The sequence below is a fragment of the Tympanuchus pallidicinctus genome, unplaced genomic scaffold (genome assembly GCF_026119805.1).
Source record: "Tympanuchus pallidicinctus isolate F22 unplaced genomic scaffold, pur_lepc_1.0 scaffold9, whole genome shotgun sequence".
Lineage (NCBI taxonomy): Eukaryota > Metazoa > Chordata > Aves > Galliformes > Phasianidae > Tympanuchus > Tympanuchus pallidicinctus.
In genome coordinates, this window is record NW_026294813.1 from 4,623,818 (window position 1) to 4,643,670 (window position 19,853).

At 39.0% G+C, this 19,853-nt stretch overlaps 3 protein-coding genes across 6 annotated transcripts in view; 1 reads left to right on the plus strand and 2 right to left on the minus strand.

Moving 5' to 3' along the window:
• Positions 1-19,853, minus strand: part of NDUFAF2 (NADH:ubiquinone oxidoreductase complex assembly factor 2) — a 354,445-nt gene that overhangs the window by 146,560 nt on the left and 188,032 nt on the right. The window lies entirely within an intron of this gene.
• Positions 1-19,853, plus strand: part of LOC128074290 (uncharacterized) — a 497,996-nt gene that overhangs the window by 136,987 nt on the left and 341,156 nt on the right. The gene's annotated exons all lie outside the window — the stretch shown is intronic.
• Positions 1-19,853, minus strand: part of ZSWIM6 (zinc finger SWIM-type containing 6) — a 112,712-nt gene that overhangs the window by 30,402 nt on the left and 62,457 nt on the right. For all 4 annotated transcript variants that reach the window (XM_052670404.1, XM_052670405.1, XM_052670406.1 and 1 more), the window contains exons 3-4: positions 12,691-12,839; positions 12,018-12,168 (exon numbers count right to left, since the gene is read on the minus strand). In XM_052670404.1, coding sequence (XP_052526364.1) covers positions 12,018-12,168; positions 12,691-12,839 — 300 coding nt within the window. The remainder of the gene's footprint in view (positions 1-12,017; positions 12,169-12,690; positions 12,840-19,853) is intronic.

Sequence of the window (19,853 nt, forward strand, 5' to 3'; positions counted from 1 at the left end):
ATGCATTCCTGGCACTCTCAAGTTTACCTGTTTGACTAGATGTCACCAATGCCACCTTTAGTATGTACAAATGTCTCATTAAATGAAAAACACAGCAAGAAATATGTTTGTATTTACACATTGTCTTCCTCTGTATCATAGCATTCTCTCCCACCTCCCTTTCCCCAGGCACCACCTATTTTTTCATACAAGATCTCAAGACCAAACCTAAAGTAGCTCAGGTTCAGATCCCTAGACTATGGAGGATGTCTTTCCAACAGAAAACTCTTCGTAGTACAGTAACAAACAATCATAAACCATGATGTAGAATTTATTTTTCTCCAATAGGTAACTGGAAGGTAAGCCATGCTGTGAGTACAATTTGGTTTTAATTTCACAAGGCAATGAATCATAGAACTGTCACACTGCAGGAAGGAATTGTCTATTTTGGTTCAACAATAATCCTCTTGACCTGAAAACAGATAGCTTTGCTAAATAAACCATTAGTTCAATCGGACCTCTTTTTGGAAACACACAGTTGTAACTCATCTTTCGTGTGCCTCATATTACAAAAACATAGGTTATATTATCGTTTTTTACACAACATACGCCTTCTTTTTGTGTATGCAAACATTGGTATTTTGGGTATTACTCATTAAACACCCAAACCTCTGAATTCATGAGGGAGAAAGGACAGCACTTCTTTACACTGAGCAGGATTTGAACATGCAAATTGAAAAATTCTAAGAAGTACTGAGTTAAAACATCTAAAAATAGATGATGGATAATTACACATCCTGCATAAAGAGTGTATTCATAAAGTTAAAGGAAGCTTAAGGAATATATACACAGTATCCTTAGAGACAGAGCATTGCTCAGTTTTCAGAAATCCCATTATATTTTACTCATATGTCAGTAAATCAGAGAGTGGTGGTGAAAACAGTTTTAGGATGGGCTAAGGCACTGAGCACGAGCGAAGATCCAGCAGACAATTTTGTGTGACTGACTCCCAGGAAATCTGTTTTTCCTAGAAATATTACTCTGTCTTGTCAGAGCTGTAGTTTAACTAATCTTAATGTATAATCTTAATATCATTAAGATCAATACACGTATTTTTGAATTGAAAATATACAGAAATACATCCATGTGCAAATAGAAAAATACAGAAAATAGATGCAAATCTAATTCAAAATTTCCTTGCTTTCTCTATTGCTGTATATCTGTTTCTCTAAAACTAAAAACCCCCACCTTTCCAAGTTAGTAGCATTTTATTATTTCAGAGGAAATGGAGCAAGGTAATCAAGATCAATCCCATTGTGCAACCTACAACTCAGTTTCAGGACTTGCTGTACACTTGCCCTACTCGAATCTCATCAGCTCAGTTACAAAAACATCATCTTCCAGCACTGGCAGTGCCAGAATAGAAACAGTAATAGGAGACAGAACCTATGACCCCTTTATAATGCAAGTATTAGCAAAAGATTTAAAAGTGGTTTACATCAGGTTTTTACATACACACTTTCAGTGGGACAGCCACTTGGAAATGTCAAAGAAGGTGGCAGATGCTATCTACTGCTTCTCAACAAGAAAGACAAGTGCCTTCAGAATGACTGGTAAAGCCGCCTCCCTCCTCCAGTCATGAAGAGATCTCCCTTAGAACAGAGCATAATCAGGAGTCTCACTAGATAACACTCCAATTAAACAGTTGCTTTTATGAAATAGTGAAGATAGGCAAAGCACTTCAGAGCTGTGCTGTCCCTGATAAGAATCCCAAGAAAAAGTACTAGCAGTGTTCAGCTGGATCCAAGTTGCAATTTTATTCATAAAAACAATCCCTTAACGCACTGTGGTCTCCCTACTCAGCCTTCAGGAAAAAAAAGGCTTGCTGTGGGTGTTGTATTTCTTGGAGAACAGAATGTTTCATTTTGCTCTAATTCATTCTATTACTGAATTAAACTTTGATGTATTGGTCTTGACATGTGCTTCACGTTGACTGTATTGTTTAAGATAGTATAATCACTCCCCATGCATTTCACAGAAGCTGGCTGATTAACGCAATAGATTACCTGCAGCATGGATGACAACAGAGAATCACTGCACTAAACTCCAATTCTGCATTAGAGGGAGTGTAGGACAAAAATGAAATAAAATAAAACTAGTTCCTTAAGTTTTGCTTTCCCTTTTACTGCATACTGCTGCTCCAAAGGTTAAAATCACACATATTTGCACACATGCTAAAATGGACATTTGCATTATGAAATTTTATTCTAAACTATCATCTATTACATGCTCTGATCTATGTTTGTCAACTAATAACCACTGCAGTCTTCCTATGCTTCAACTTCCACACAATGGAAACAGGAACCAGCATTAAGTATCTGTCATCTCACTTGAGCACTTTGTTGTGGACTATGCTTTTTGTTGTTGTTGTTTCAAACTGCTGTAACAGACATCCATCCGTTTGTCCAAATGCTTACTCAGAAGAACTGAAATTTGCTTCACATTACAATATGCTTAAGAAAGCATTTAGGTATCTGTCATACGTCAATTATGTGCCCCTCTAGGCACTTAAAGTACCCCACATTGATCAACTTCTCTAATACTGACAAAACAGTTTATTCACTGGCTCACAATCATTTTATGGTGAAAGTATTGCTAACATTAGCACAAGTAGCACAAATAGCAGAAATATACTATTTCATTAACATCTTGAAAAGGTTCTTTGCATTTTTTTTAATCATTACCAACATTTACAATCAGCTGGTGAACAAAAGCACTCCATCCAAAGCAGCGACTAGCTATTTTACCAGATATTTAACTAGTAATTCATTCTCAGCAGTCATCTTATTTTCAGATACTCACAATTTTCAGAAAAAAAAGTTGATGTGTCTACTAACTATTAAAGCATTACCCCACCTTCATTTCAATTGATGGATGAATTTCTCTCATACAAAACTGTGAAGTTTGAGAGGAACAAGATACCCATAAAAGGAGGGAAATGCCTTTCATCCCTCAAAAAAACCAAAACACAGACAGTCTATCACATAGTGGGAAAGGTCAAAAAATACATGATTACCATTACTGCGCTTACAGAACCTGAATAGGCAACTATAAATGGCAAGAAGAATACATTCTGACAACCTAGTCTGAATTCTTTCACAGTCTAAGATTTCTGGGCTATTTTCAGTTTCCTTATCAAAAGCAATAGCTTTTACAAAGGAACATCCTTGCATTTTAAAAATTTTCCAGTACAAGAATCCATCATAGTTACTGGTGAGCTGCTCCACTGAAAGGTATCCTCACTCAAATTGTAACATAATCTTTTTTAAAATTTGTCCAGCTTCACTTAAAATTTCCAGCTACCTTTATTTGTTAAGTGTCTTCACTATCCAGTTTCTAGTCTGTTTAGGTCTCTTTATATCCTTTGTTGTGTTTTGACAGACACAAGATAATAACTAAGATTGTTTTATCTCTCACTTCAAATGATCTTCCAGTTTTCCAGGTATCTTCCCATTATCCATTCAAAAGAAAACTGGAAAATAACACATGGTTAGACTGCTGGACTGCAGGAAAGCTCCAAGAAGTTAGTGAAGGCTCCTTCAATCCACAGATCTACCACTTCCCCTTATCTCTCATATTTACTAGAAGTTGTAGCAGAAAATAATTTGACTGCTTAATACTACAGAGGTATGAAAAATAAAGAGAAAAGGTGGAAAAAAAATGTTTATGCATGTTTAAGACCATAGTACAACTCTGACGTTTATTTTGAAAGTCACGATTTCATATATAGGGCAGCAGTGTGTACCAGCTCCAACTTTTTTTCTTTCCTTTTTAATGAATATTTTGAGTAAATCAGTTCAACAGCTTAGGAATAAAAACTTTAAAAACTGCTTTAAAGTGGGTACTTGAAGAAATTTGGCTTCTATTGCAAGAAAGTGCTTTCCATCCAACTCAACCACAAGGAAACCCACAATTTATGTGCATTAAAAATAAAACCTTAAAGCTATGCTTGCACACTTGAATGACTTTAGCATTCTTCGTCGAATTGGTAAATGCAGCTTTAACACAGGAAAAAATACCTTCTTTGAAAACAGCTCACACCTGCTGTTGTACTACAGCCTCATGGACACTACAGCCACATACACCCTCATTTTTAATATCATTATGACAGGAGCCAATATTCTACTATTGATAATGAAGGAGGAAGGAAATCACCTCAGAAGAGGTGGACAGAACACATCTCTGCAGAAAGGTGGCCTGGCTTCCTTCACCATGGAAATGAAGGTGACAGCAACAATTGAGACACTCTAGGGCTGTGACAGCCACTTCTTTAAGTTGTCATCCATAACTCAGGCCACAGAGCAGCAGAAGCACCTTGTGTTGATAACTCAGAAATACTGTTAATTTAGAGCCTCCAATAGCATAAATCATTTCAATGCAGTGACATATATTAACAGCGTATTCTGTGAAAGAGCAACACAACCTTATGTGTGCCTTCAGTTCATGCACATTTTCTAACTATACAGCAGTTGCACCATGGCAGCTAAGACCAAAAAAAAATCAACAGGGATCAAAGGATTATCAGTTAAGCAAGGACAGCCTACACAGACACAAATATCTATGACATCACTCCACCTGAGCCTCGCAATTGAGCAAAGCACGATGCATCTCAGCACCTTTGAAACACAGGCGTTCCAACAGCTTTCACTTCAAGGCCAAAAATGTGATTCATGAAATTGCTTTACCTGAACTAGGAAATTTTGGAGTTATTTTCCAAAGGAGCGGGAATCATGTAAATACTGACATACATCTGACACTAAAATTTGAAAATTACATTCTTGCCATATCACTTTGGAAATACCAGAAATTATAAGAAAAAGTCCATATTTCTGCTGCAGAGTTGATACTACACCAGGAATGCATGAAGTACGAAGTTTAATAAAAAATGGTGTTAGAGCAGAAACACTGCAATGAATTTGTAACTTCAGTGATTCCTTTTATGACAGCTCTGAAGTCACCACCAGATCTAGCATCAAGAAGGAATTTCTCTAGTGGCATACCAGCAACGATTTCAACTGCTTTTGTGCCTTTCTCCCCCCTCCCTTTAAGTGCTAAGCAGAAATAATTTGTTTAAGACAGGTGGCGTGTCTCATTTGCACAAGTTTGTCTGTCTCTCTAATTGGAAAGGGAAGGAATACCTGAGACAGAAATATGGATTGAGAATAGCTCCATTTAGGGTTGAAAGAATTTAACTTGCTATTTTTAGAGACTAATGTAAGCTTGTATCAGAAAAATTTAGAGCAGTTTTCAAATCAAAAAGCCTTATTTAACTCAATCACTAGCTTGCTTGAGGAAAAATGGTAATTAAATCTTTCTTAATTAATCTATAGTGATTCTTTACATATATTCAACATCTAGAATTATGTTTTAAATGTAGAGCAAAGTGAACTAATAAAATGTTATGCATCATCCTTCAGGAAGTACATTGCAGTATTTTTGTGTGATGCGACCTTGTAAAATGATATTTTAGTTCTAAAGTTTAGCGTGAAAATGTGCCATTAATCCAGAAAACTGTCAAAATATCAGCAAACGAACTCAAACCAGATCACCAGGATGTCACAGCACTTAAGAGGTAGCCCACATTAGCTTTAAGTGCTTTAAGAGAAATTTGGTATAATGAAGAATACTAGACCTGCTAGGGCAAATACATGCTTTTCATTTCAGGAAATATCTTTACAGGAACAATCCACTCTGCATGCCTAGCAGAAAGGGAAGTGAAATGGTCACCAAGGAAAGCTTGATGCCACAAATGAAGCTCATGGGAATACTGGGAGAAGTTCATACCCTGAAACTTCAGAACTAACAAGTTCTGAAGCGTTAGAGTAGAGAGCATCCAGTTGGATAGATGGAATGCCATTTTAGTTCTCCTCAATTTTGCCAAATAAAAGAACCAAACAAGATCAAGATAAGCAGGACAAAAACCCAGAACACATCTGACCATTATTCGCAGCCCTGCATTGCAAGAGCTCTCTGGAGCTTCCCTATGAAAAAGCCATCATCTTTCTGTTCCATACAGAGATTGTCTTTGAACAACTTCCCTCCTCCTTAAACTGCTCTTAAATATCAAAATGGAGGTAATCTGCTGGAAATGTTTGTTTCAAAACATGCAAATTATGTGAAGTTTCTTCACAGGAAAGGCAGGCAACAATGAAAGTGGTAGTACACAAAAAAAAATCTGATCCTGTAATCTACGTGTTGACAAGCTGTTGGGCTCCATCACTCCACCAAGTAGTAGACACTTGTCTTAGATTTTTCTACTTGACTGCTTTCATCAGATTAAGCATCTGGGATTTAATTTAACAGTTTCAGCTTTATTAAGCTGTCACAAGCAAGCTCCACTTTGATAACAGTAGCTGCTCCAATTATGGCTTGGTTTAGGGTTGTCAAGTATAATGATTCATTCATGGCACATGAGAAGCAATAAAAGGTTGTTTTGCATTACAGCTTTAAAGATGTGGGCACTTTTTTCATTTAATTTGTCACTTAGCTTTTGCTAAGAAGACATTTAAATTGCAGTAAAAGGCAAATGGGTCTTTCAGTTTAAATGCAATTCCCATCTTTAAATGATCTGTAATGGTGCACTGTTCGAGTGGGAACACTATTGTTTCACAGTGGGCCCTGATGGTGACATGTGACATTTGTATTCAGGTCCTGTACTATCCAAGTGGCTAAAGGGCTTCCAATTTCATTTCACAGCCAGAAGCCAACAGAAAACACCAATTAACTTGCAGATCCCACTTGCCGACAAAACTCAGCCTCTTCACGTCTGGCATCTAGCAGCGCTCAACATTAATTCCAAAGCAGAGCTTTGCAGCCCTCACAATCCCTGCGCTGGGGCACAAAGTCAAATTCTCCCCTTTTATTGAGGTAATATTCCCCTCTTTGTAGACCACGAGCAACTTTTAGTTAATTTTGATGGATAAATATTATAGAATTACTGCTATAGTAAGATTTCAAGCACCAGTTTTTTCCTTCGTTATACAACTCTTCCTCTAGAGTACAAAGCTTACCTGACCTTTCCTTGAAATCAGAGATCTCAGTTCAACGGGCATCAGCAGATACTCACTGTGCACTTCCACTTTCCTCTATTTTATCAACACAATTTAATTAAAAAGGCAATACAAGGGCTTCAGACAATTAATCATTCTGATACACTGAAGTCTTCCACCATGGTCACTGAGAGTTAAATGCCTAAAGATCAGCATGTGGAATTTACTTACTGAAACAAAACACCATTTAAACAGCAACAACATGAAGAAATCCAGCTCAGCTTTAAAATCTGGAAAGCGTATTCACATTACTGTGGCAAGTTGGAAGTGTTCAGCAGTGCATCACTGAAGTCATATTTACGTTCTAGCATGAAAAGTATACGAGGAAGGCTTATAACCTCAGCCTGTAATCTTGACCTTGACAATACCACCCTAAGTAGTACTTAGCTTAACCCTTTCTTTGACATACAACGGGAAATCAGCTGAGTTGCATTCTTCCTCTTGATCTGAAGGCTTTAAGAAAAACAACAAAAAAAGCCCTACAAACAACTAGTTAGTTAACTGGAGTCTTTTGAATGATTGCTTTCTGAATTGCATTAGAAAATTGCCAAGCTCCCACTTAGAGGCAAAGTATTTACTTTTAATCAACTTATTTAAATCAGCACCTCTGAACACTCAAGCCCAATCTGACTTCTAATGAAGTCAGTGCAATTTACCATAAACTCCAGTAGAAGCTGATCAGGGACTTGTGTGCCCTTCCAGTACCCTTGCCAATGCTCAGTGGCAAGCAGGAAGCATCAGTTAAGTTCTAATGAAAGGCTCAAGTGACACAGTAAAGGAGTAAAGCTGAAGTTATTTAGGTATGCTTAAAAGCCTATGCCAAGATGGAACTGACAAAGTAGCCATAAGCCTAGTGGATGGCAGATGGCATCCCAGAGCATGCAAGCAAGCCTTTATTAAGCAGAGCCTATATTTACATACTTCACATGTCCTAAAGTCTTCCATTAAATACCATGCTAAATTGCTACTCACCTGCAAAATAAGTGAGTTCATAAATAACTTTTTTTTAATAAAAGCCATACATGTTCAACGCTCTCAGAGTACTGTGAACAGATAATACAGTAAGTGAAGTATTCAAAGGCCTATCCCACCCTTTCTATTTTGTTATTTTAGTTCCCTGACAGCCAAGAAGATGAGAACAAGACAGGAAACAAACATTTTAAAATACATTGATAGCCAAGTTCTCCATGCTACTACCAGAACTATCAGTCTCCACAGACATCCTGCTGCTTCTTCTGTAGTTTGCTACTATGATTCCAGCTTGCCTTAAAGCCTCTTTCACATATATTTATTTATTTATTTTTAAAGTGACGCATGCTTCATCTAGAATAGAGGACATGTCTAACTATAATGAAACTCAAGGTGAGATCTTAACAAAAAACACGCGAGCAGCTTGCACTTTTCACACAAGATAGGAGTCCAGTTGGAGAGATTCATACAGTTAAGAGCAACTTCCATGGAACCTGGTCAGCACTACCAGTGGAAGGGATTCTGCCAGAGTGGGGATGACCTGGAAAATTCATCAATGTGAAAACAAGCTGGAAGTAAAAGAACCAAGTTGTGTTCTGCCTTAGCCAACTATGCACCTGATATGGATGAAATATTGGTTACAGAAAATCTCTCTCAGGACCAAAATACTTTGATACCATCAGAGGAGACAGAGCAGCGGAGGACTGAAACACCAGAGCCTACCTCAGATAACAAATATAGCAGCTGAAGTAGTGATGAAGCTGAAGGTTGCACAGTGGTTTTCTGCGAGTGGCAACTGTAATTCTGATCAAATAGAGGTAAACTAATCAATTACGTTAATTTAAAATATTATTTGATGCTGCGAGAGATTCCACTTCCTCCACCTTCAGATAGGTTTTATCAAGAAGATGATCACAATATGACACTGAATTAACAAGGAGCTGCTAAGAAAATTTAACAAAACCTTTTACTGGCAGTATGTGTTAAGAATGCTACAGGTAACAGATGGAGAGCTCAATTCTGTCTTTCCACCACCTACCAGCTCAATTCACATATGCAATGAAGCATGAGAATCTCCAGTCCTCAGCATGATGGGATATGATTTTTGTGACATTTATGTCCAGTTAAACACATGTTGGCAAAAAGCACTATTCCCAAAGCTTCATAAAAATGCCATGCTACAATGGTTATTACACTTAAGGCAAGGTAGTTATCACAGTCATAGAACTGTAGGGGTTGGAAGGGACTTCTGGAAGTTCAACCCCCTGCAAAGCAGGCTCCCTACAGCAGGCTGCACAGGTAGGCGTGTAGGTGGGTCTTGAACATCTCCAGAGAAGGAGAATCCATGATTCCCCTGGGCAGCCTGTTCCAGTGCTCCGTCACCTCACTGTGAAGAAGATCCTTCACATATTGGAGCAGAAATTCCTACACTCCAGTTTATGGCTGTTTCCCTTTGTCCTGTCCCCACAACCACCGGAAAGAGGTTGGCCATGCCCCTTTGACTCCCACACTTAAGATATTTATAGACATTAATAAGATCCCTTCCCAGTCTTCTTTTCTCAAGGCTGAACAGACCCAGGTCATCCAGCCTTTCCTCATAGGGGATGCTCTAGGCTCTTTATCATCTCCATGGCTATCTGCTAGACTCTTTCCAGCAGATCCCTGTCTTTTTTGTACTGGGGAGCCCAGAACTGGATACTCTCTCCAGGGGAGACCTGACCAGGGCAGAGTAGAGGGAAAGGATCACCTCCCTTGACCTGCTGGCCATGCTCCTTCTAAAGCACACCAGGATCCTACTGGCCTTCTCAGCCACCAGGACATACAGCTGGCTCCTGCCCAACCTGTCATCCACCAAGATCCCCACATCCTTCTCCACAGAGCTCCTCTCCAGCAGGTCTTGTCCCAGACTGTACTGATACTTGTGGTTATTCCTTCCCATGTGCAAGACTCTTTTGACATTCGTTTTTGTTGAATCTCATCTGGTTTCTTGCTGTCCAGCTCTCCAGTCTGTCTGGGTCTTGCACAGCCTTCGTGTGTGTCAGCCACTCCTCCCAGTTTTCTATCACTCTTGCTTAGGGTGATCACTATCCCCTCATCAAGGTTGTCAACGAAGACACTGAACAAGATTGGACCCAGCACTGACCCTGGGGAACACCACTAGTCACAGGTCTCCAAACTGGATAAGTGTTATATCAAAACTCACTCTAGTAAAATTTTACCTGCTACGATAAATAAGATTTTTCACTACAGAAATCTATAATCTCAGCTAGACAAGCCAGTCTTTATTAGCCTAATGCTTCATTTAGAGTGAATATTACTTATGCTAATATTTTATCTAGTCCCAGATCCACTAGACAACACGAAATCAATCATGGTCATTTTTAACCTTTACAAGAAGGAAAAGTTACATTGACTTTTCCCTTCTAAAAGAAGTAATTATTCTTACTTTAATTTACTTGTACTTCATCTTACTTCATTTAGCTCGGTTTTGCATCCCCTAAACATACGTAAACCATTATGAGTTCTGGCTCCGTTCTCCACAATGTTTACATATAGACTCATGAGGCATTGTTTGTAAGTTTTTATATATATGCATCTTTCATACCATGTAAGTCAGAAATAGCTATATTGGTCAGAATGCATCTCAAGACAGGCTCCTCCAAGTCAACCTGAAGTTCTTCACAGATTCAGTGAAAGCACAGGTAACTACTAAAATTTCCGTAAACCACAAAGCAATTTCATCTTCCCTATGCATCTTCAACTTGCTTTCAGAAAGTCTCCAAGACAGCAACATAATCTTACTGTAGCTAAGATATACCATGTTAATCTTTTCACATGCTCAGTGAATTATCTTTTAGATAAACAAATCAGAATACTATCATTTAAAAAAATCCAGGTCATTTATCACTGTTATATTTTACATGTCTATAATACCCACTTGATAACAGTTTGTTCCATTACCTTACACTCAATGAATCATAGAATCATAGAATCACAAGGTTGGAAACGACCTACAAGATCATCCAGTCCAACCGTCTCCTCATCACCACTGCCACCACTGGCACTAAACCATATCACGCAGCACGTCGTCCAGACTCCTCTTGAACACTGCCAGGAATGATGACTGCACCACCTCTCTGGGCAGCCATTCCAGTGCCTGACCACTCTCTGAGAGAAAAAGTTCCTCCTTATGTCCAAAATACAACGCTGGTAGTTACTAAGTATTTCTTTCCCACTTGCTTATCTTCCTTTACAATCTTGGTGACATCTACCTTCAAACTGTTTCTAGTTTTCCTTCCCTACCACAAATTCTTATACTTTGAGAACTTCTCAAGCTGTTACAAAGACTTCAAAATTGCATCAGCAAGTTTCTGTAACCATTTTGAGTGCCTTTTAAGTGCCTTCAGATTTTACTAGTTTAAGTATTCATTATCCGTATCAGCCTGCATTCCTCTCTTTGATGTACAGGTCGCATATCTGGTCATAACCGACCTTTTCTGTAGAGCAGTGTTAACTGTTTCAGCCCTCAATTACGTGACGTCCTTCCCAACTACATAACGGACTTCCTTCCTTTGTTGTAGTCTTCTCATATTCTTAATAAATCTCCTCCTTTTGGCTTCTCTTTCTCTCTACTTTTGAAGTGATGTCTTCCTTAACCTATCCAGTTAATCACTGGTTTATATACCTACCCTCAGTTGTATTTTCACTTCTTGCTTCATTTCTTTAGATTCTCAAGTTATTTTCTTACTACGTGTTGCAATCATAATTATCTCATACCATGCCTCCCGTCTCATACAGTAGATCAGAAATTCAACTTCACCCAACCCTAACTGAACAAGCAAAGCTGCATAAAACTAACTTCTTTTACCTAGGACCACAACAGCTTCCCTCCACCCCCGAACACATAATTGTTTCACTGTACATATGAACAGCAGATGATTTTGAAGTCTGTGTATTTACCCAGTTCATCCCAGAGCTGCCTATACTTGTCAGTCATTGTAGTTCCTTGTTGTCTCCAAAGTGCCAGACGAGGGTCAGCCATGAACTGCTCCGTTATCAACGTCAACATGCGAGCTCCATTTGAATCTCTCATCTTAAGCATCTCTCGCACCTAGGAAATGAGCCTTTTAATACAAACTTGAAAAAAAGTTCCACACAGTACAGACAGCATTTCACTGTTAAACATTCCACCGCTGTTCAATAATAAAATTAATATATACAAAGTGACATTCTTAAGTGGAAACAATAGTCTTCTTTCCCATTTTTAACTACTTGATTTCAGTACTCCATGCAATTCTGCAAATGCTTCTTCCACAAGTAATCTACACGTGTATTATGCAACATGATGCAAAACTATCATTTCTACAGGTTTCTCCAACATTTTAAGGTAGGGAAAGAAGATAACAACAAAGATACAAATTGTTGAAATGTTACTTCATATCCTTAACTTGATTTTGAGACATGAGACTGTGGCCCATGGCTGTTCAACAGCTCATGATTAACTTATCATCACATTCTTAGGGCTTTATATTTAGAAGAACAGAATTTGGAGTAAGACACTAACAAGTACAGTCTGGCTAGAGGAATAAGAGGAGAGAAAGAAGGGGAACTTTAAGACTTTAATTCAACACACCTTTGCAAAAAGCAAGTTAAGCTGCTTCCCTGATCCATGGTATCCACCCTGTGAGAGGAAGAGTTTAACTTGTTCTTGGACCTGTTCCTCATCCAAATGCCAGCAGTTTTCATCATCTATGCTAGCACCTGCTGTTGGGTCAGGAGCACCTGCAAACAGCAAGAAAAGAAATTATGTTGTAGATAAAGATGAAAGGTTCATGAGTCCAAAGGAGAGAAGTATTGCAAAGGTTTATGGATTCGTGTTTTTTCCTGTTTTGAACATCCTGGCTTCAATCTAAGCATTCTTTAAAATAGATTTTGAAATATCTCCTCAATAGTCTTAAGCACTTAGTGGGAAAGAAATGATAGCCTATCAAATGCTATTTATATAAACAGTATTTTATAATAAAACATTAAAATAAAAATGAGGTTTTTCCTCTCATCTCAGTAGGTATACTGGAAGCTTTTACAAAGAAAATTACACTTTGCGTAGCATTTCTACTACTGCACCATTAAAACCACTCTCCCCAAAACACGTGCAATTCCTGTATCTTCTGCAATCTTACTCATGTTTAAGTGACTACTAGTGAGCACTGCTACTGATGAACATGAGGAAAGTAATCATCTCAGTGTCTCTGAGCTGTGATGACTCTGCAAAGCTAAACAAAGAACAAAAAAAATCCCCAATTAATCCAAAGTCTTAAAGCACTGAAGGCACATCCAGCATAAAAATACTTTAATGCTCATGCTTCTGAATGAGAATTTTACTGCACACAGTGTTATCAGATAGAGTGAATTTCAGTGAATTAGACTAGTGCAAACTGTAACAACTGCAATTTACATCAGGATGCACTTTGGCCAAAGGTTGTTCTAACACAAATTTTACAGTTGAGATAAATGATTTTCCACTGGTGGCCTTTTCTGAAGGCTAAAGATTTAACTAAAACAAGTTCTTCCATCATTGAGAAATCTACATATTTCTGAATTAACCCATACTTCCACTGGGTATTTTTTAAAAGGTATTTAAAGTGATAAATTTGAAGTGTACTTATCTAGACTGTCAAGGTAGTGTATCACTGTACCAGATACAAAGTATTTTAAGCTGCCCAAGACTCAACTAGACATTTTCATGTTGAGCTTGTCACTACTGTGGAATTTCTGCCCCTGCTGGCTTTTAAGATGTTAGAAACTAAATCACGTTATGCAATCTACCACCTTTAAATTGCATTCCGTGATACCTCTGTCGCCAATGCTACAAGAAGAATGTTGGAGGAAGTGAAAATTACACAGCCAGATTTGTAAAAGCTCACTTTCAAAAAGTCCTGAGAACTCAAAACATACAGCCATCTATAACCCTTCAGATGAACATGAATTAAACATTGATTCTATTGATTTAAGCCTTCATTTCACATTTGCAGCTGTGCCACGCAGGTGAAGCTTTCCAGCAGTTGTAGTGAATGGTAGGATCTTTATTCAATGAAAACACAACAGAAAGATTTAAAAGGTCAGAGGGATGTGCTGTCTTCTAGCTGCTGAGAGTATTAGAAAAATCTTTTGTCTCAGCAACTTCCTAAATTGCCTCCAACTTCAGAACCCATAACTAGGAATGCAGCACTGCTGTCCTTATAAATGTGTACTTGGATTAATAAGAAATTGCATCTTTGAAGATGTGAAAGAATTCTCGTGCCTTCCACAGGAAACATAAGAGTACCTCAGACGACAGAAAACAAGCCCAAAACAGGACAATAAAACAAAAAATTAAGAACTTCTGTGAGTGCCTACATTTTACTGTTCTAGTTTCATTGGGCTTTCAGTTCAGTCAGCAACATGAAACACTTGCTGGTAAGTCTTCAGTTCTAAAGACTGAGATAAAAAGTGAAATCAAGTCACAGGAGAATGAGCAGTGTGGCTGCTGCACAGACCCAGGTCTGTAGTATCACTTTGCAAACAGCTTAAATATTTCATTGCTCTAAAATGCAGAGAAAAAGATCTGTGAAATTGAATTAAATAAAAACACTGATATACAAAACATATGTATCCTTTAGTTGAGCAGAGATTTGTCTTTAAACAGTTTTGGTATAGCTACTTTTAAATTGTATTAAAAATAGCTCAAGATTCCTCAGCTAAGCTTCCCTACTTAGAGAAAAAAAAAAAAAATTCTTTCCATAGCTGTTTACATTTTATCAGAAGCTCATCAGTCAGCATGTGCTGCAAGGTTACATTTCATTGCAGCCTACCACAGATGCTTTAACAACAGGGCTCCTCCCCAGCAACCAGGGTGCCTGCTGCCCAGGCCCACGGCTGCGCTCCCACCCAGGCCCTTTCTTCCAGCAGGATCCCAAATATACTTTTACTGGGGACTTACTTCCATTGTATTACACTTACACCAGCACTATTTTTTATGCCACTGGGTTAGACTACCGTAAAAGCTGAAGTTGTCGCACTGGAGCCTGAACTTTAAGACAGTATTCAATTCAGTACTATAGTCACTTTCTGCTTTCCTCAAGACAAGGCTACAATAAGTATGATAAGGATTTTTAAAGTCAGGCTGTATAATGAAATGTCAGCGCACGTTTAACTGGTACCAGCAAGGGTACCAAGGTTCACTGACCCTTCCAAACCACTGGCAGCCATCATCAGCAGCCCAGGCTAACAAGGCATGGAGATAGTGTGCACAACCGGGGCGAGCCCAGACCCAGTCAGAATCACAGAATCAGAAGGGTTTGAAGGGACCTCAGGAGATCATCGAGTCCAACTCCCTGCTAAAGCAGGTACCCTACAGTAGGTCACATATGCATGTATCCTGCTGGGTCTTGAGTACCTTTGTGAAGATACTCAGTCTCTGGGCAACCTGTTGCAGTGCTCCATCACCCTTACCATAAAGAAGTTCTTCTGTGTGTTAGTATGAAACTTCCAATATTCAGATTTCAAGTAATTTCTCCTTATCCTGTTGCTGCACAGCACCGAGAAGAGACTGGCCTCATCCACTTGCCTCCCACCTCCCTTCAGATACTTACAAACATTTATCAGATCCTCTTTCCTTTTCCTTTCTCCAGGCTAAACAAACCCAGGTTAGTCAGCCTTTGCTCATACTGGAGATAGTCCAGGCCCTTAATCATCTTTGCAGCCCTTCTCTGGACTGCTGGATCCCTTGTCTTTTTTGAACTGGGGTCCTTCTCCACAGAGCTCCCTCCTCTCCTGCAGGTCATCCCCTAACCGCTATTGATCTATGCATCCTGCCATCACTGCCAGGGAATCCTTTGCCCTCACTGCTCACATTGCTGGCTTTCGGGCCCGCAGACTACTATCTCCATGTCTCTCAACCAGATTTTTCTGAGACTCTTGTGTTAATATGCAGTAAGGTGAACAATCACTAACTGAGCCTTTCTTCTGCTCACACACATATCCCTTTTGAACAACAGACTTTCCAAACTGCAACTTCTCTTCTGAAGACAGGAGACCAGGCCAGGAGAGGAGAAACTGTTTAAACAAGCAACGGAATTTCAGGGGGCACTGCCTTCGATGCTGATAAAAGCTGTACTAACAGTAACTGGCAAGGAGTGCAAAGCTCTGAATGTCTGGTCCCAAGGCAGCAGCTTGACTCCAGAAGCAGCATGGCCCTGGACAGCCACCTCAAGGCTTTGACCAAAGGAGGCCCAGAGCCAGGCAGTCTGAATGTCATCTCTGCAACACAGCTTGGTACCGAGGGCAAATCCCTTTCCCTACTTATAAACTGGGGATAAATATTACTTACATGCTTTAGAGGGGTGTCATGCAGATAAATTAGCTCACATTTTAACTATGAAAGTGAAAAGAACTATATAATTATACTAAATACTAAAACCTGTAATTAAACTGTGTCAGTTTATAGACACTTGCATATTAATCTTCCCTCCTTCAACCTCTGGCTTTGTTAACTTCTGTCATGACTGGTCTTTGAAATAGGTTTTATGTCATGTACTTAAAAACAGTTAAATACAATAAATGCAGTATTTGGCATATAGATACAGCTAGGCATTTACTCATGCTCTTTTACTAAAATTAAAACACCCATATGATCTTAGCAATCAAAGTAGTAGTGAAGCACAATTGTTTGTGACACTGAACATTGAAACAAAATTTGAAACCAGAGGTAGCAACCTTTCACATTTATCGTCATAACAGGCTACAAGTTAAGCATAAGCAACTTCCAAGCTCTAAGAAGCAGAAGCATTTAAAAAAATTAAACACTGAGCAGTTACATAGCAGTTTTGACTGCAACTGCTTGCAAAATGAGCACCAACATTTAAGATCTGGCATTGAAAGCCTCAAGAACAAAGCTAAGCAGAACCAAAGCACTTTAACTAAAATAGGCTGAAATTAGTCTACATCACAAAATACTCAGGACCAGATCAGCAGCGAACTATGACTGAAATAAAAGAATGTAGTTTTTAAGGCCTGAAATGTTTTAACCTTCCACTTGAACTTCTCTGAATTACTCATCCACAGTCATGCTGAACTTTTTGAACTTCACAAGTCTTCTGAATTTAATTTATACAAATGAACAGTAGATCAGTTCAGTGTCATTGTCATCCCATAGCAGTGTTAGGAGCAGATATGGAAAACAGCAACAACTAAGAGGGACCAACAACAACTTACTGAGTAGTACACAAAGGCACAGTGGCCCCAACTAGAAAATAAGTTTGCTGTACACTGATTCACAACAAAACAGCAATTGATTTTATAAAACCAGCATACTCAGAACTGTTCTAAATAATAATTATATAAAACAAAAGATCATGAAAGTAATAATTCAAGAATACTGGTAAGCCTTTAATTTTCCCAAATGAGTCAATGCTAAAATATAAGTCACTTCATCTGGTCCCTAACATCAGAACTTTTGGACAGAATACAACACCTGTTAAGCAGAGCACAGCATCAGAGAAAAAGAGCAACTGCAGCCAAGCAGCAAGTGCTAATAACAGAAAAGGTACAAACAGCACAGGCTGTGGCAAGTTTCTGAGGTTAGTTACACTCCCCTCCTGTCAAAAATTTACCTTCCAAAAACTTCTTCCCACTCCATCTGCACAGCAAAATGCTGTAACTTATCAGCTGACAATCCCTAACCTCTCCTGCTAAAATCCTATTCTCACAAATGTGGCACAGCAGGAAGTTTCAAAGTCTGCCTGCACATGGCAGATAAAAACCTGCTTATCACTCTAGACTAGCATGCACTGTTTTTATTGCCCCTTTATTTTTATGTTCCATATCTCAGAAGAAAATCCAACCATATATTTTCTGTATAAGTTCTACTTTAACGTTTAGCAAATGTGCAAAATCCTTTCCTGAAAATATAAATTTAATAAAAAACATTATCTTCGTTTTGTAGTTACTAAACCTTCATTTCAGTTTATATTAGACTACTTTATTCATCACTGCTTGGGTTTCTGAGATTTGCCTAGTTTTGACTAGCTTTTTGTTACTTCCTTCCCATTATCTGGATCACCACATAATTCTAAGAATAAACACTGCAGCACCTAATACTTACCTACCTTGAAAGAAAACTGCTTGTTATTTCCTTCTTGCTCCTAGATTCTCAATTTTGTTAGTTTAAGCAGACTCATATAAAAGAGTCTCTCTTTTTAGAATACAGTCTACCTTCTTCAGTAATAAATATCTCCTTTTTCACTTTTAGGGAACTCTAATAGATTGGAAATACACTGTATTCTGTTGCTCAGCCCTACCCTACATTACCCAATAATAACTACAGCAGGCATGGAAGGTGATACTCAGCTTTCTATCCCCGTGCTTCTTAGACTAACTCCCTATTCCTTCCTCGAGTGAGGCTCAGTCAAGAAACAATAAAGAACACAATACCACTTGCATCAACTGAGGATCTAAAAAAGGATTCATCGCTTCACAGGCTGTGCCATTAGTATAAGCCACTCCATTAGCTTACCCCAGTGACCTCCTACACAAGGAAAGTGGCCAAAACCATCTCAAACCTGGCCAAAGTCATCAAATACTGCACAAGGCAGAATTCTGAGCAAACAAACAATTACCCAATTTGCCTTTTGTGGAAGGAAAGCACTGCACAGTTACTCCATGTCCCAAGCCAGCTCATAAGCAAATCAAGATAAACGCTGTGGTCAGAGCTCTTCAAAGCCTTAGATGTTGATTATTTAACAGTGGTATTCAAGACAGATGATTTCTTTTGCCTACCTCTGAACTATGAAAAATAGAACCAACACACCATGAGGGGAAAAAAAAAAAGTTTCAGACAAAGAAACTCTGAAATTCAAATACCACTCAGGTAATGTCTAACATCTCATACAGAGCTAGAATGGACGTCCCTTTGATTAAAGCTGTTCCCGGGGTCTCTCCACCAGGTTATGTCTTCCATTACTTTCATAAGCAAGCTTTTGCAAGTTTTTCCTTTTACTTACCTCTTTACCACTGTGCCTCCAAGCAGCGTTCAATAATAACTCTGCTTCAAACAATAGTTTAGTAAGATTAAACTCTTCTAAGAGAGGTCTACAAGACGATTTCTATCACAAATAGAATATCTGCAGTGCAGGAGTTATCGTCACTTGAGACCATTCCCTTTAGTCCTATCTCTAGTTACATGGGAGAAGACACCAACTTCCACCTTATCGGAACATCCCTTCAGGTAGTTGTAGAGCAGTAAGGTCACCCCGAGCCTCCTTTTCTCCAGACTAAATAATACAAGTTCCCTCAGCCACTATTTGTAAGGCCTGTGCTCCAGACTCCACAAGCTTTGTTGCCCTTCTCTGGGCAATGCTCAAGAGCTTCAATGGCTTTCTTGTAGAGAGGGGCCCAAAGCTGAACGCAGTACTCAAAATGCAGCCTCACCAGGCTGAGTACAGACAGATGGTCACTTCCCTGCTCCTGCTGGCAGCACTACATCTGAAACAAGTCAGGATGCCTTTGGCTCTCTTGGCCACCTGGGCACACTGCTGGCTCATGTTCATCTGAGCATCAACAAACACCCCCAGGTCCATTTCTTCCACACAGTCTTCCAGCCTCTCTATCCCAAGCCTGTGGTGTTGCAGCCTACGTGCATGACCCAGCTCTTGCTGAACTTCATCCCACTGGCGTCAGCCCAGCTCTCCAGCCTGTCCAGATTCTTCTATAAAGCCTTCCTACCCCTACAAAATTACAGACTTGAAGCGGATTAAGGTT